The sequence below is a fragment of the Syngnathus leptorhynchus genome, chromosome 17 (assembly GCF_054491065.1).
Source record: "Syngnathus leptorhynchus isolate UIUO chromosome 17, UIUO_Slep, whole genome shotgun sequence".
NCBI classification, from domain to species: domain Eukaryota; kingdom Metazoa; phylum Chordata; class Actinopteri; order Syngnathiformes; family Syngnathidae; genus Syngnathus; species Syngnathus leptorhynchus.
In genome coordinates this window covers 5763065-5777727 of record NC_141211.1, presented here as the reverse complement: position 1 = coordinate 5777727, position 14663 = coordinate 5763065, and the positions used below count along the sequence as shown (strand labels likewise).

General features: G+C 43.4%; 1 protein-coding gene across 2 annotated transcripts in view; it reads left to right on the top strand.

Moving 5' to 3' along the window:
• The first annotated feature begins 4530 nt into the window (after positions 1–4530).
• cadm1a (cell adhesion molecule 1a) overlaps positions 4531–14663 on the top strand; it is a 142141-nt gene continuing 132008 nt past the window's right edge. For both annotated transcript variants that reach the window (XM_085936382.1, XM_085936381.1), the window contains exon 1: positions 4531–4670. In XM_085936382.1, the coding sequence (XP_085792508.1) occupies positions 4598–4670 (73 nt within the window). In that variant the 5' untranslated portion in view covers positions 4531–4597. The remainder of the gene's footprint in view (positions 4671–14663) is intronic.

Below are 14663 nucleotides of genomic sequence, written 5' to 3'. Positions count from 1 at the left end.
TCGTAAACAAGCGGCTAACAAGCTCTGCACACACGACCGGGCGTGTGTACGCTAGCCATCTGGATTATCACGCAAAAGCGGGCCTACGATGAATTCATACTTGAGAATAATATAAAGACTGGGCTTCTATACATGACCTTGACTTCGAACTCCATTTACAGTGTTCTCTCGCTGAAAATGTGTGAGTACTTCTACAAAGTGCCTCACCATGCTGAGCTTCTCAAGTCACTTCAACAACTCACCAAGATGGCGTCAAAGCAATACTATTAAATGAGAAAGGGCTTTTGACTCTGAATTTGACACGTGCATGGGAAGGCAATTGTTGACTTAGTTTATTTGGTAGCGTTTCACGTGATTCATTTCGATTTTCCGATTTTGAGTCGTCAGCTTGTGCCTTGATAGTAGCGACGACAAAGTAACAAAAAGCTTCCAGTCCTTGTGGAGGTGTTGCGTGGTGAGCTCCGGCTGCTATCATGTAAATGTTCAATTAGCTCTCAGCTCGACAGAACCTTCTCATACATTTGCGTTATTCCGGCTAATTAGCCACTTGGCCTTGTTCTCTTGCATTTTGGCAGCCATATTGTCATTGCGCCGGCAAATGACATAACAGCGTTTGGATGCTAAGATGCGTATATCTTCTTTTGTTTGTCTGTTTTTAAATGTCCACCGTATACATTTATATTTTGTTGGGACATTTCCAACCATTAAACATGTGCTCAACATGTTATTTGCAATATTGGCACCGTGGAGTGTGTCACTGATTAGCATTTTATGCTAGTGCGAATGGATTCTTTTTCTAAATGGGCTTTTTAGTAGAAAGAAATGACAACATATTTGCAAACTGCTTGCAATATAATATCCCTCCAAGGTGCGTTTGTTTGCGATGACGTATGCCAAGTATGCAAATTGAAGCTGATCATAATCATTTTTAAGCTTGGAGCTTTTCGAGCCGCTGCCGCACGAGATGATGCAACTGTGGCGGCATCCTCCTGGAAAGTCGTCGCTCCGCACGTTCGGCGAAAATACTGCGACAAACACGCTCACCTCTCCATCACCTACCCCTCCCACTCCCTTTCTTTGGCACGTGTTATTCATAATCATTTTGAAGTCTTCTGGGAGGAAAAAAAAACGGGTACATTCCAGGGAATCTCACACCAAAGGCGGGAACAATCGTTTTCGAGGAACCGTGCCAGCTAACTGAACGTCTCGTTTTGCTCCACGGCTATTAGACTATTGCAAATGCTTCGTGTTATAAAGTTGGGGGGACCAAAGTTTCGACTTCACTTGGAAAGACCCTTAAAAAAAATCTAAATGGTCCCCTTTGCATTCGTTGTAGGTAAAGATGCGCATATATACATTTTAATAGCTGTTTTCACATACAAGGTCGCTCATAAAAAAAAAAAAGACCTGAGTGAGAACACGTCTCGCAATATGATGCAATTTATACACAATCATATATTCAATTATGGTTTGTCCGTCAAGGACGAGGATGAGAAGCAGCAGAAATGTTTCACACGAACCTCAAACACTCATGCGGTGACTTTGAATGTTTCGTGTTTTGATTTACAAGATCGTTGCATGAAATATTATGGAATGCTTCAGAGACTTGGCTCTTAGTTTATATTTTAGCCCCACAGTTGTACCTCGGTCCATGTGCAGGTGTTAAGCTAACCAACCAGTCGAGTGTGAATCCACAGCGCCCCTGCTGGTTGCAGCCACTTACCGCACTTCATTTCAGACCCAAGGCGTATTTAAATTAGCAACGTCCCCATGACGACCGCACGACTAATTGATCTCAACCGCGCGGTTGTGCGTCAGTCTGTATAATACAAAATTAATGTTAATAGCGTATACATCAAGCTTCTCGCTCTCGGACGGCGCACCTAATAAAAGAGGAGGGATGCAATCAGCACACCAAAAATATATAAATAAACAAAGAGATTAAAGGCAGTCCCGACAGACGGGATCAGCCGTGTACAACGTGACCCCTGAACTCATAATAATGTTCTGAATTCCCGCCCGCGATGGACTACGGGGTCCCAACACCTTGCCGGATGCGCGCGGCTTTTGCGAGGAAGTCGGGCCTTAATGAAATCTCTCGGCTTGCTTATTGATTTTGTTTGCAGTATGCATGCAAATCAGCTTCTGATCTGGAGTAAACAAGTTACAATTTGGGGCTCAAACACACGCACAGCTACCTGGTAGGTAGCGCTGAGCTTTTTTTTTTTTTTTTAAACGTCCAGAAGGTGATTGAGTTTGAAAAATACTTCGAAGAAATGAAGTGATTTCTAGCTTGTGGAATATATTTATTTTTGAGTAGCTTCTTTGTCAGAATGAAGTCATCTTCATACAAGTCGTCCGAAATCTCCAATCTTCAACTTTCCAAGAAATTGCGTCCTTTCTACTTGGCGCTTAGCGTGTTCACGCAATTACATGAAATAGCCTGAAATCACCATAGGAAAAAAAATAACAAACCAAAATAAAAGTACCGTTTTTTACTTTGCTTTTATTACATCTCAATCCCGGATGTGTTTTTTGAGGACGGGGAGATGCGTTATTATTCTCATCAGTGCCCTGGCAAAAGGCAGCCCACGTTACGATGAGGAGAGCTTTGAACTTCCTGAGCCTTCCTCTTGTTACCCCTGGCTCCTTTCTTTTCGGGTGGGCGGGGTGGGATGGAGGGTGAGGTAGACATCGCTTTGGCTTGTCAGCCTCCGATCATGCCAAGCTCTTGAAAGACCAAAGGTATGGACGCTTCACAAACAGAATTTTTAAATCTGGACCACATCAAAGGCCTGCATAGGAAATTGCAATAAACTGCCGGCCGGGAATGTCAATGAACCTTCCGACAGAGGACAACATGAGGGATCACTCCTTTGCTACTTTTCTGAAGGTGCAACTCATTTTAAGATTGGAGGACAATTTAGGCATCGACATTTTTGAAAAGCAGAACTTTTAGTTTTTATGTGTTTAAAAAAAATATATATATATACAGCTGTAGAAATAATTAAAGTTCATGAATGAATTATTGTATTAATAATTTTCTTGCAGGTCAAACATCTGCGGTTGTTTGGCCATTTTCAATTCCATAAATGCCTCTCCCCCCTCATCCCATTTCCTTCTTCCTCGTGTCAGATAAAAGACGGATAGCTTTATCTGACTCGCCTTTCATGCGCAAACGTAGCGCCGCGACATCGACGGTTCAAACGACGCCATGCGTATGATAGCAATCTTATCTTCCAGGCGCATGTGTAGCAGACGCGCAAACAACTTTCTTGCAAATGCCGGTGCCGGTTAAGCAGATGTTTAAAAATAGAAATTTCCCCAGTCGGGACCAGGCAAAGGGAGCTTTTGTAGATCACAACTGAACGAGCACCTTCCTTACGAGCGTTGAGGCTCCGATGCGAAAATGGCCGATTGGGGCCTCCTGTGCAAAACCGGAGACACAGATCAAGGCCTACCCCCGTAACCAATGCCTCCTTCCATATGCAATTTAGTAAATATTGTAAGATGGCAAATATGCACACATTCCCCAAAAAACAAAGACACTGTCCCCATAGAAAGACTGTGAGCACGGCCATTGTTCCTAAAATCCCATGGACACGTTTCCTCCTGGTGGCGGCGGCTCGCATCTTCTGTTTCCTCTCGGTTTTAATCCCCGGCACTATATTTATCGAAATGAGCTCATTGCCGTGCGACTGTTCATTGTTTCAAGTTTTTGTACCTCTGCTGCCAACCATCTGGACAAGGTTTTGCTTTGACTTGTGCATTGTGACGAAGAGGACCAATAGATGGCAATGTTGATCACATCATGATGGGATGGGCAAGCTTGAGCGTGGCTCCTTGAATGCTTTTCTGTCATGTTTAGGACATTTGGGAGAATGTTGAATTATGATGATACTAGTGTGATTATTTACATTGTGTTGCACTGTAAAGAGGGGTGTGTGGGTTTTGTTCTTACTGTGGAGGTGGCAGGGTTGATGTATTTCTCAGCCTGGTGGTAGAATTTTTTTTTTCTTCCAGATTTGGGGTTCTAGAATTTGTTGCTGTCAGCAAATTGGACAAAGGGGTTGATGAGGTAAACTGAGAACAGAGGGAGTATGTGAAGGGGACTTGAAACACATCCCTGAGGCGACTTCCCCTTTAATAACTACATTTTTCCTATTTCCCTTAGAGGGCGCATTGAGCGAGGGGGGCGGGAGGTGGGGAGGGGTGGACACCTGTGCGCAATTGCTAAACCGATCTTGGAAGTGCGCACCTGGGAAAGAGTATACCTATCTGCATCCTTGCAAAATAGTCATTGAACTCCTACTCTTTCAATATTGATTTTTTTTTTTGCATATTAGTGGCTCTGCTCCAAAACGGCCATAAATTGGAAATAAATTGTCATATCTCACCGTCATAACGATTGTGGTGTGCCCAAAGAAGCCGTGCTTCTGCCCGCATCTTATTAGCGGAGTCTAGAGACGGGAAGGCGGGGAAACCAAGCAGTGAGGAGGGGAGTGGGGGAGTGTGTCTGTATGCGTGTGGGGGGGGGGGCTCCAGAGTAGGTGAAGCCGCTCGCTTCGTGCCACCATAACTGAAGCAGGTGTCCACCATGGCGCACGCAGGCTGCGGCTCTTTGGCGACTATTCTCTTTTTATTCATCTTTCAGGCGGCTGTTCTCCAAGGTAGGTTCCCTTCCTCCTCCACCGGGCTGCCTTTTGTGGACTATATACACTTTGCCTCCATCTCCATGCGTGTGGATATTGAAGCATATTAAACAGCAGCTTTTTTTTTCTTTTTCCTTTTTACGTGGCTTGTGATCAAGCTGGTGGATATATATACCGCAACTGCCGGCTCTTTGTGAAGTTGGACTTATTGCTTTTTCTTTGCCCGTTCGCATCACTTTGGATATTTGCTCGCCACACCACTGGAAACTCTGTCTGGTGTGTCGCATTCTGTCGTAGAAATAAAAATAATCATAATAAATTAATAAATAAATGCATAAATAAATACACTCATAAATAAAGCGCACTCGTATTGGGAGTTGCGGTCCACTTGACTCTGTTGTAAATCACGGCAATACAACAAGCGGCGGTGCGTTAAAGCGCTTGCAATGCGGAGCGTCAATGGAAATGCGGCTCAAAGTTGCGTCCAACGTGATGCGTACTTCATCTATTTTGCTGTATTTTCCGTGTTTTACAACTCGTACAACACCATTATAGAGCAAGCTGTGTCCATCTCCCTGGTCCGATACAAACCGCGTTCTCAAAGTTAAAATTAGAAAAAGAAGTGCCGTGCTTTAGTGTTTTGCGCATATGCCGAATTGGCAACGCTGTGTTGAAATACAGAATTGTTTCTTTAAGTGTTATGAAATGTGCTTGTGTATCCCACGGAAAATGAGTTAATGCGGATGTGCGTGGATTGTTAACGGGGGTTCAGGACGCTCATCTTCTGGGGGGGGGGGGCATTAACGTTCCTATTGCCAGTTGGATTATGCACTGGGATGGTGTGGGTGAACTTTGTCTACAGTATTTTGTTGGCAGAAGTGCGTGTGGCTGTTTTTTTTTCCCTTCAGCCTTGCACTGCTTGGTTTCAGGCTTTAACATCTCGCGCATTGCCATGGAGATGTGATGAAATAACAGCAGGCGACGCATCCTCTCACCCCCCCCCCCCCACCACCACCACCACCACCACCCATCACGCCGCCGAAGCATTCACATCAGTTACACAATCGTGATGCAAGTGGTAAACAGGCTATGTTGGGATTGTTCCCTCAAGGCAGTTTTATGGTTGAAGCCAAGGGTGGGCAACATGCGGCATATGGGCCGGTGTAAGTGCTCCATATAAAAAAAAAACGAACCCTCAAAACTTCACAGCGCTCTTTATGTAAAAAAAATTGTTCTGCTGAGTCGGAGGATGGCAGACGGTTGTTGCGTTGAGGATTATACGGGGGGGCTTAATCCGGGATGCCACTTTCACCCATGAACGCGCTACGGCCCGGCCATGGCTGTTTACGCCAAGTGATCACAAAAGCAAACAAGTCTGTGTTGTTTTTGGACTGCAGCTGCAACTTCTAACTCTGGCTTCATTGCAATGGCGGAGACAAAGCACGGGCGACATTTGCACAAAGCATATTAATTATTTACCCCGGCCAGTGCTGACTTGCTTTGTGTTAAGCATTGCAGGATGTTTTTGTATCTTTTTTTTTTTCACTGCAATTACACATAGTTAAACGCCCTGGCAATATAAACTCAGTTCAAAGATAATATTGGCCGGATGTGATTTCCATCACCATCTTTTTTTTGCTCGGCCAAGGAAGCGAAACCTTATATAAGGGTGGGGCATCAAGTGCCAAGAAAGAGCCCATTAAAATTTGGTGCAGATCCAGAATTTTCATCCTTCTGGCTTTTGCTAACATTGTAGGAGAGAAGGCCACGCTGGACTGAATACTTTGGTGAATAATACATGTATTTCCCTTCCAATTCAGAGAATTTGGTCCTCATCCAATTTTTTTTTCAAACTCTACGGCCATGAAAGCAATTTACATTTTATTGAGCTTGTGTGTTTTTGCAAAACTCGTATTTTAAACATGACATCTCCGCATTCTTATAGGATGATGTCATCATTTCTCTCTTTTATGAATACTATATTTGATATTTGATGCTTGTCAAGGATGATAGTGTACTTGGCTGTTGTTATTTCGGGATAGCTAGATTGTTCTATATTAAATTAGCTAATATTGATCATCTCAGTTGCATCGCGCTGTTAACGTGCTCTTACAAAATTAATTAATCTAGTCAAAGTATGATCTTTGTTTGGGATGCGTTATAGGGTCATTTCAGGGTGAAAAAAAAAAATATATATATTAAAAAACCGTCAACCCTCAACTCAAGATGAAAGGACTGATTAATTAAATATTTGGCTGTTTAAAATTTAAAGAGCTGTGCAAAATGCCCAGTGGGAGTAATATCTGATGTAGTTATATGGATGGCTGAGTCTTGAGTTGAAGGGATGACTTCAGCGTCTAAAAACACTCCTTGGAGAAATCTTGGGGATTTGTTTTCTTTTTGGAGTCTTGTTGGAAGTGACAAGTGGAAGTTCAAAGTTTGCGTGTTGAAGTGATTCCTTGATTCAAACAAAATGAGAGTCGGACGATGTTGCTGCAGCTGGCAGAGCTGCCATTGAGTCAGTTTCAATTGGTTTGCCGTCTAAAGTGCAACATCATATGTGACTTTGAGAGTAAAATGTTTTGAAAGGTGGAGCCTCGACTGGTGAGTGCCATGGGTGCCGGCGAATAAGCGTCGAGTGGAGTGTTGTCTTCCAATAGGTTCTAATCAACAATGGTTGTCTTTGGTATGTTCCGTTTTATTGGAGCAAGTAGATGTGATGTTGTGGTACCCTTTGCACTCTCTCTTCCTTGTCAAGCGTGAAATGATCCTAAATTTTCGACGTGATCTGATTTTATAGATCCTTTCCTCCTCGCTTGCTGCTATTGCACCAACTCACTGGAGGTAACGAACAAAAGCGTGATTGCAAAGTGGCTTCCAGGCATATATTCTATTCTGACTCAACCTTTCCATGCAATCTACAGTAATTGAGTTATTGGATTAATTATTACAGCCCTAGTTGAGTCCTCTGTAAAGACAATTATTCATTTGAAGAATAATAGCGATTCCAGGAGACCCGCGATATAAGTAATAGGAGTCGGGGAAAAAAATCAATATAATTGATTGCTGATGAATCATCTCTGGAAGCAAATTGACTCGTCGTAGAATAGCTAGAAAAAACGAGGACTTATTTGGCATATAAATGTTGATATGCAAATTGTCTCGTGTGGCGATCACCAAGTAGCATTTAGCTCCAGTCGGAAGTCCAGCTGATGGAAACAGGTGCGGGGATGGACTTGTTCGCTGTCTGTAGCCTCTTCAAGTGTAATGAAGAACAATGCTTTCATTCCTCAGGGAACATGAAACCCCAAGTGTACCCGAGTCACGCCCGCCCCTGCCTGCCCGGCCGCACCTCCCTCATTTCTCCCCGTCGACGGCGAGCGTTGTTGGCAAGCCAACAGATGACTGGCTCGGGTCGCATCTGGCCTCTGTGCACTTAGTGTAATCAAAGCGAGAAAAAAGCCTTTACGGCCTACTTGTCAGTGAGCCGTCTGCTGATGGGATGTCAAGTACGTACCTTCCGCTTCCGAATCTCTAGAGGGGGCCCGTTGCGGGGCTGGGGGTTGGGGAAAGGACGCGAATGCCAATCTGTCGCTCGAAAAACGGCCTACTTGCCGTGGGCGTTTAATTACAGTGAACAATTTGACGTTGTCGCATTGGAGACCGTAGGAAAGGAATCAAAACTAATTGTGAGAGGCTTGTGACATGAATACATAAAATCAGATAGTTAAAATTGCTCTGACAACCCTAAACCAGGAAGTGCAACACGGAGAACTTAAACTGGATTCATAAAAAAACAAAAAAAACTCAAGCACTCCCTCAGCTCGTCAATACGGCACTAATACCCAGCGTCTGCCACGTAAACAAAGCAGGTAGCAATTTGGCTGCAGTTATCGGGGAGCAAACGAATGTCATGACGGAGTACAGTAGCGTCCGCTATTGCAAGCACGGTAGGCTGGAGTGATCTTCCGTCTTCCCAGTTTCATTTGAAACTACACTCCAGCTCGTAATACGTTGCAGGAAATTTACTGCTGATGAGACCGTTCAGGCTCTCGACTGTCTTCTATATAAATGGAGTCGACTATGCTCACTTTTTTTTTCTTCGCAGCTATTGTGACTCCGTTCTTGAGGGTCTTTGCCATTTCCCACTTGATTGTTGCCGAATCCAAGTGGAACAGAAATGGTCGATTGTAAGACGGTGGCGGATTGAGACGTTTAGTATTAAGAGTAATAGTCACTTATGGATTTCAATTCTGCTAAGTCAACACAGGGGTAGCCTGAAATCTGCTCGACATCTAAATAATAATAAAAGAAATTGCAAATTTTCATTGAGGAAGTTCAATCGGTTAGAAATGGCACAAGTGTAGCAGTAGATCGAAATAGGACCCCCCACCTACCCACCCACCCCTTCGTGTAAACCGTCACTGCCTGGCTGTAGTCTGTCACTGGTGGAATGTTCACATCCATAGAAGAGTCAGCTCTGGGTTGGAAAATGTAGTCTCCATTCTTTGCCAGTTCTGGCAAACAAAGTGCACGGATCCAACGCAGTTCACAAGGAGCGCCCGAGGTGTGGGCATCCAGCTTCTGGAGGGGCCTTGTAGTCATCCGCTGCCCTCAAGCGCCCTGTGCTGGATTCTGAAAAGAGAACATTTTTTTTTTTTAGAGCCTCTCCTTTCTTTACTTTGTCCTCAAAATTGGGCCTGAGCAGCTCCCGTCTTTATTGCACAACATTGTTGGGTTTTCCTGCCTTGTTTATACGGCACGACTCTTTTGTAGACCTTGGGCACTCGCCATTCAATAAGCGTCCCGGGAAATGCAATCCCGCGGGAGGTAAAGATAAAGTAAGCACTTTCCCCCGGCAAAGCTAGCCCAAAAAAAAAAGGAAAGTGGCTACACTCCACGCCACTGCAAAAACTTTAATGGACAAACAACCGAGGGGCCTTTTGGCGGGTCAGAGACCTTTTTTTTTTTTTTTTTTTTTTCCCTGCTGATTCTGGTTCAAGCAGCCATCAGGAGCAAGGTGTGTGGGCACAGCTCGTGCTGTCAGTTTTTCCCGCGTCGTGCCTTTCTTCTAATTATCGACTAATAGTAGCCTTTATGGCGATCACCGTGCACTGCGTGGGAGGTAAAAGACTACAGAACAAAACTTTCGCAATCCGCTTTAATTATCTTCAGGTTCAATGACAAGAATGAAGACGTGTGAACGCTTTAGCTGCTACCCTCGCCCAAATCGGACTTACGCTAAAGCGTAAATGTTTTACTAGGAGCAATGGCAAATTGTTAGGGCTTATGAGAAATGCCAGCAACATCTATCCTGGACTGGAAATTCAAATTAAGAAGAAATGTTTGAACTTTTCCAGAAAGTACTACCCGCTGCTGTACGCCGTTTTTTGGGCTTCACTTGGCTGTCAGATTAATACCTTCTTTTCTGAAAATGAAAAATGGTTGAAGGAGCAGTTAATCCGCGTAGAAGATATTTATTTTTTTCGTCGAATAAGAAGCTGCAAATCTGCCGCTGTATTGATTTGACCTCGCGTGACAAGGTCTTTCTAATTTCTGCTCCGACGCTAATAACGGAACAAAATCTCATCTCGTTCATTTGCGTTATGCATTGTTCCGGTTATGAATACCGAATAACTGAGTCACTTTTCTTTTTTTCTATTTTATTTGATTTCATTTTATTTTTAAGTCGAGTTTGAAACGTGACCGCGCGTTTTCCCCTTTAGCGCCACCTACGCGTTGGCCTCTCTCGTCCCGGTCGTCTCACAGCCTCCGTTTCATCTCTGACCTGTGGGAACAAAGCTCGCGTGGGATGGCTGCTTGACGCCACACTTTTATTACCTCCCACACCCGAATGCTTTGCCAATAATTGCAGCTTAGGATGCTCGCATTGTGCCGCTCAAAAGCATCATAACACCATCCTACTCGACATGCTAGTTTTTTTTTTTTCTCACACATGCGCATTACCTTGTCTATTCAGTTTTTATTGTTGACAGTCTATTTTTATTGTTAAATTATTCAAGACCGGCAGAGTTGAGTTGTTTGGACTGAGCAACAGTGCCTCTGCTGTTAGCAGCGAAGTACTTCATTCTATTTAGTCTGTTACGTCACGATGAACATTTCTTGACAATTAATACGGCAAATTCGATAAGGTGATTTTTTTTAAATACAATACCTTTCGGGCATGGATGTTGTGCAGCACTATATCACAAAAGTTGGACAACAGCAAAAGTGTGCACTCAACAGTAAGGTGAAACAAAAAAATAAAAAATAAAAAAATCCATTCATTGTCATTCCCTGTCTGGCCCAGATGCTGCCACTTCAATCTGCTCTCTATTTTGTCACACTAATGCGCCGAAAGATGACAAGGGTGGGTCATCTCGGAGCCGAACAAAAAAATAAAATAAAAAATAGCACGGACTGAGCGTGACAGCCGGTGTCAGCCTGCCTTCTATTCCGTCGTACACATTGTGTGCTGGAGAAGAATCGAAAAATGGAAAAGACTATGGGTCAACGCTGAGGGAAAAAAATGGCAAAGTTATAGTTTGATTGCAAGCTTCGGTACGGCTACGTTTGAAAGATTTATCTTGGAAGGCTGGCTAGTGGATGTCATGTAATGCTGCGCCATATTACGTATGCTTCACGGGGGGACGTGTAGCATTTATTATTTAAATGACTATAAACCATCTGGCCTTTCATGTCCAAGTATGTAGAACAGCACACACTTTTCTTCCTCTTGACTATTAAAAAAATTCTGTCAAATCAATGAATACCATTTATACACCACGACGTGGTTTAACATGTTCTGGAGAAATAATGGCTAAAGACTACTTTTGTTCTTCCATAGGCAGAGTGAAACTTGGGTATGTTGTACACGTCAGCTCTTCTCTCCTCGTTGATTTTTATTCCAGAAAATGGCAGACCCTTGGTAAATCATTCATACCCCCCCACAAGCCTGCAAAATGCTCTGAAGTTTTGGGTTATTAAAGTTCCGGCGCGTACGCCAGGACTATCCAGGAATCTATCCGAATCGCAGGGGATTACGCTACAGCCGGGCTGCTGTTTGAGAATAATTTGTCAAATCTCCGTAAAGAGAAAATCCTTGGTCATTTGCCTTACTTGAAGGGGCGTGTCTGTTAGTTTTTTTTTTTTTGCCACCTTGGATGAATTTCACTTCTCGAGCATAAGCACGTACAGGTATCTTCAAATTTTGACGCTTGGACAAATCCCACTCCGCTATTGAAAAAACAAAAGCAAAGATTTTTTGGAAGTTTCTTTCGAGTCAGAGCGGCTGGTTTCCTCTCCTTACTCTTCAAGTGGATGACCAGACATCTACATTTTAGGATACGGGTGCTTACCTGGCGGCAATAACCTTTTCAGTATTCATAGCTGTATTAAGCGGCTTGTACAGTTTGCTATGCAAAAAGTATGTCATGCTTGAGGCAAAAGTGCAGACTTTAGATTGCCGAGAATGTCAATAGTTGGGTGCCGAGCAGGCTTTTCCCGCAGCCACTCAAAAAACCATCACAGCTAAATGTGCCGAGTCTTCAAACGCCGAATGTTCATTTTGATGACTTATGCTCATGTATATACCTTGAATTATAGACTAGAAGTGTTTGGGTTTTTTTGGTTTATTTTTTTTGTACAGACTAAGACGATTGCTTGCTCAGCAAACCTTAAGGTTGAATTAAAGTACCTTTTGACCAACAAATGGTCGCAAGCAAAGCCGACCTTTTTCTGCCAGCCTCACGAAGAAAATGCCAAACCTCGCGCTTTCTTGGCCGCACTTAGTCTTCATCAAATACGAATCATTGGCAACCCGACGCTGCTCCGTTCATACTACGGTAAAACATAGCCTACTCGAGCGCTGGTGCGTAACTAATTTCGTCCCTACTCTCAAATTGAATGGAGTGCAATGTTATCCGTGCAGCAATTATCATGAATACTGGCTGACTTTGAAAATGTGATTTATGATTATTGGAAGGCCCGTCCACTCTGTGATCCTCTTAAGTTCCTTAGACTGTGACTTTAGTGATTTGTGTTCATGGTTCACCACTTGATTACTGAAAACTACTTTCACTAAGGAAGAGCAGAAATATTTTCATCTCGATACATAAGCATTTTCAACAATAAAAAAATCCTGAGAATTATCGAGCGGACCATCCAATTAACCTCCCCGATATCTGATCTTCCGGAGTCTAGGGTTGATACGTAGCATGAATCATACCGCCGGGGTACAGAGACTCCGACGGGCCCAGCAACACTCCATTTCAAGAGATTAGACGCCGGCCGGCCAGAGTAACCAAATCGATACTTCCTCTTAAGGAAAGGATTGACCACGCATTGATCCACACCTAACCGGAGCGAGGGATTCACCTGACCACTAAAAATAGTTGGATCGTCACGACTAAAACCCCACCTCGGTGCACAATTCTTCTGCTATCAATCAAAGCCTTCTGGTAAGCTTTTAATGGCGGTGGTCTCGGATGACGTATGAGACACCCCCGACTGGTTTCATTGATCTCGGTTGATTGGGGAACTGAGAATCTCCCGGTTTACTACCGTGACTCATCGCCACATGGGAGAAACAAAAATCCTAATTGGGTCAACATGTACTGCAAATCCATTCTAAGATTCTGGCATCTGGAGATAGGTAGGCGGCACGAGAAGTTTTTCAACAGTCAAAAGTGTGTAGGAAGTGCTAGAACACACTTCAGTCTCCAAGGGAGCACAAAAAGTAAGATAAACATTGTCCAAGAGATGGTGGGGCTCTCGTTTGTTAGACAAACACAACGCTGACTGTTTTTGCTTTTTTACCGTCTGCCGGCAAACTCTTTGAGAGAAGGTGAAAGTTGGTCTTGAGTGGAGAAATTAGAACTCTGGGGAAACCTCCCAATTACTTTTAATAAAATCAAATAAACAACATCCGATATACTCATAAAAAATACATTCCAGGAGAAATGGAGAAATAAATACCTGAGGAATGCACAGTCAAATGTCAACATTTTAAGAACTCATTCAATGAAAACACAATCGTCCTTGCTGCCTCAGAGGACAAAAAAAGTCCAAAGCTATATGTATGTATGTTATAGTTGTGGCTGTCATAGTTAATCAGCTCTGAGGTTGAGCTCCATTTAATTGCTACTGGTTCGCTCTTGTTATCGTCCATAGGAAGCAAGAATGAAAATGGCCATCAAACAAATTAGGCTCCCGGTGTGTGGAAATGGAGCCTGTAGGGTAGCTTGCCCCAGTAATTAGCCTCGCTAGTGACAACCGACGGCTTGTTACAAAACAAACCCAAAGACCGGACGCTGACGTGCGATATGGATTAGTTTGTTTTGTACTCATTCTCCGTGCAGCTCACGTTATTAACAGCCAGACCTCGACAAACAAGTAGCGATTTTTTTTTTGGTGTGCGTCAGGCTTCGGCCTTTTTAGTAGAGCGTGAATCTGTTGAGTCACCGAGAGACTGCGTCAATTTGGGGAAAATACTACAGTAGGAAGGAAGCTCATCACATAGCGACATTTCTTCGAAGACATGCGTGCTAAATCCATTTACACTGTGGGACTTACAAGCTTTTTTGTTTTTGAGCCCATCAGCAACGACTTCAACCTGTGCCTATTGCTGAGCGTGAAATCGGCATGTAATCCGGCATTGTAAAATAAAAAAATAAAAAAATATCTTTTCTCGCTATGTAATGCATTTAAATCGGCGATATCTGCAGGCACTGCAGGTCTGTTCCGGGAACGTCGGTCTGTTGTTGTTGTGACTTTATTTTCGATTCATCCGGCATGCTGAATCTACATCACCTTTTGTTTCCCCTCCTCTCTTAATCCGTCTTCCAGCAGAGGAAAACCAAATGTCAAATCTAAACACAAACCTCAAACTCTCATTTACTAAACAAACTGTGGACGAGATGTAATTAATTCTTTGGAATCTGTCAATTAATTTGCATAATGAGAGGTACCGTAATTGTGACTTCTGCTACTAAAGCCCGAATTATAATTTGA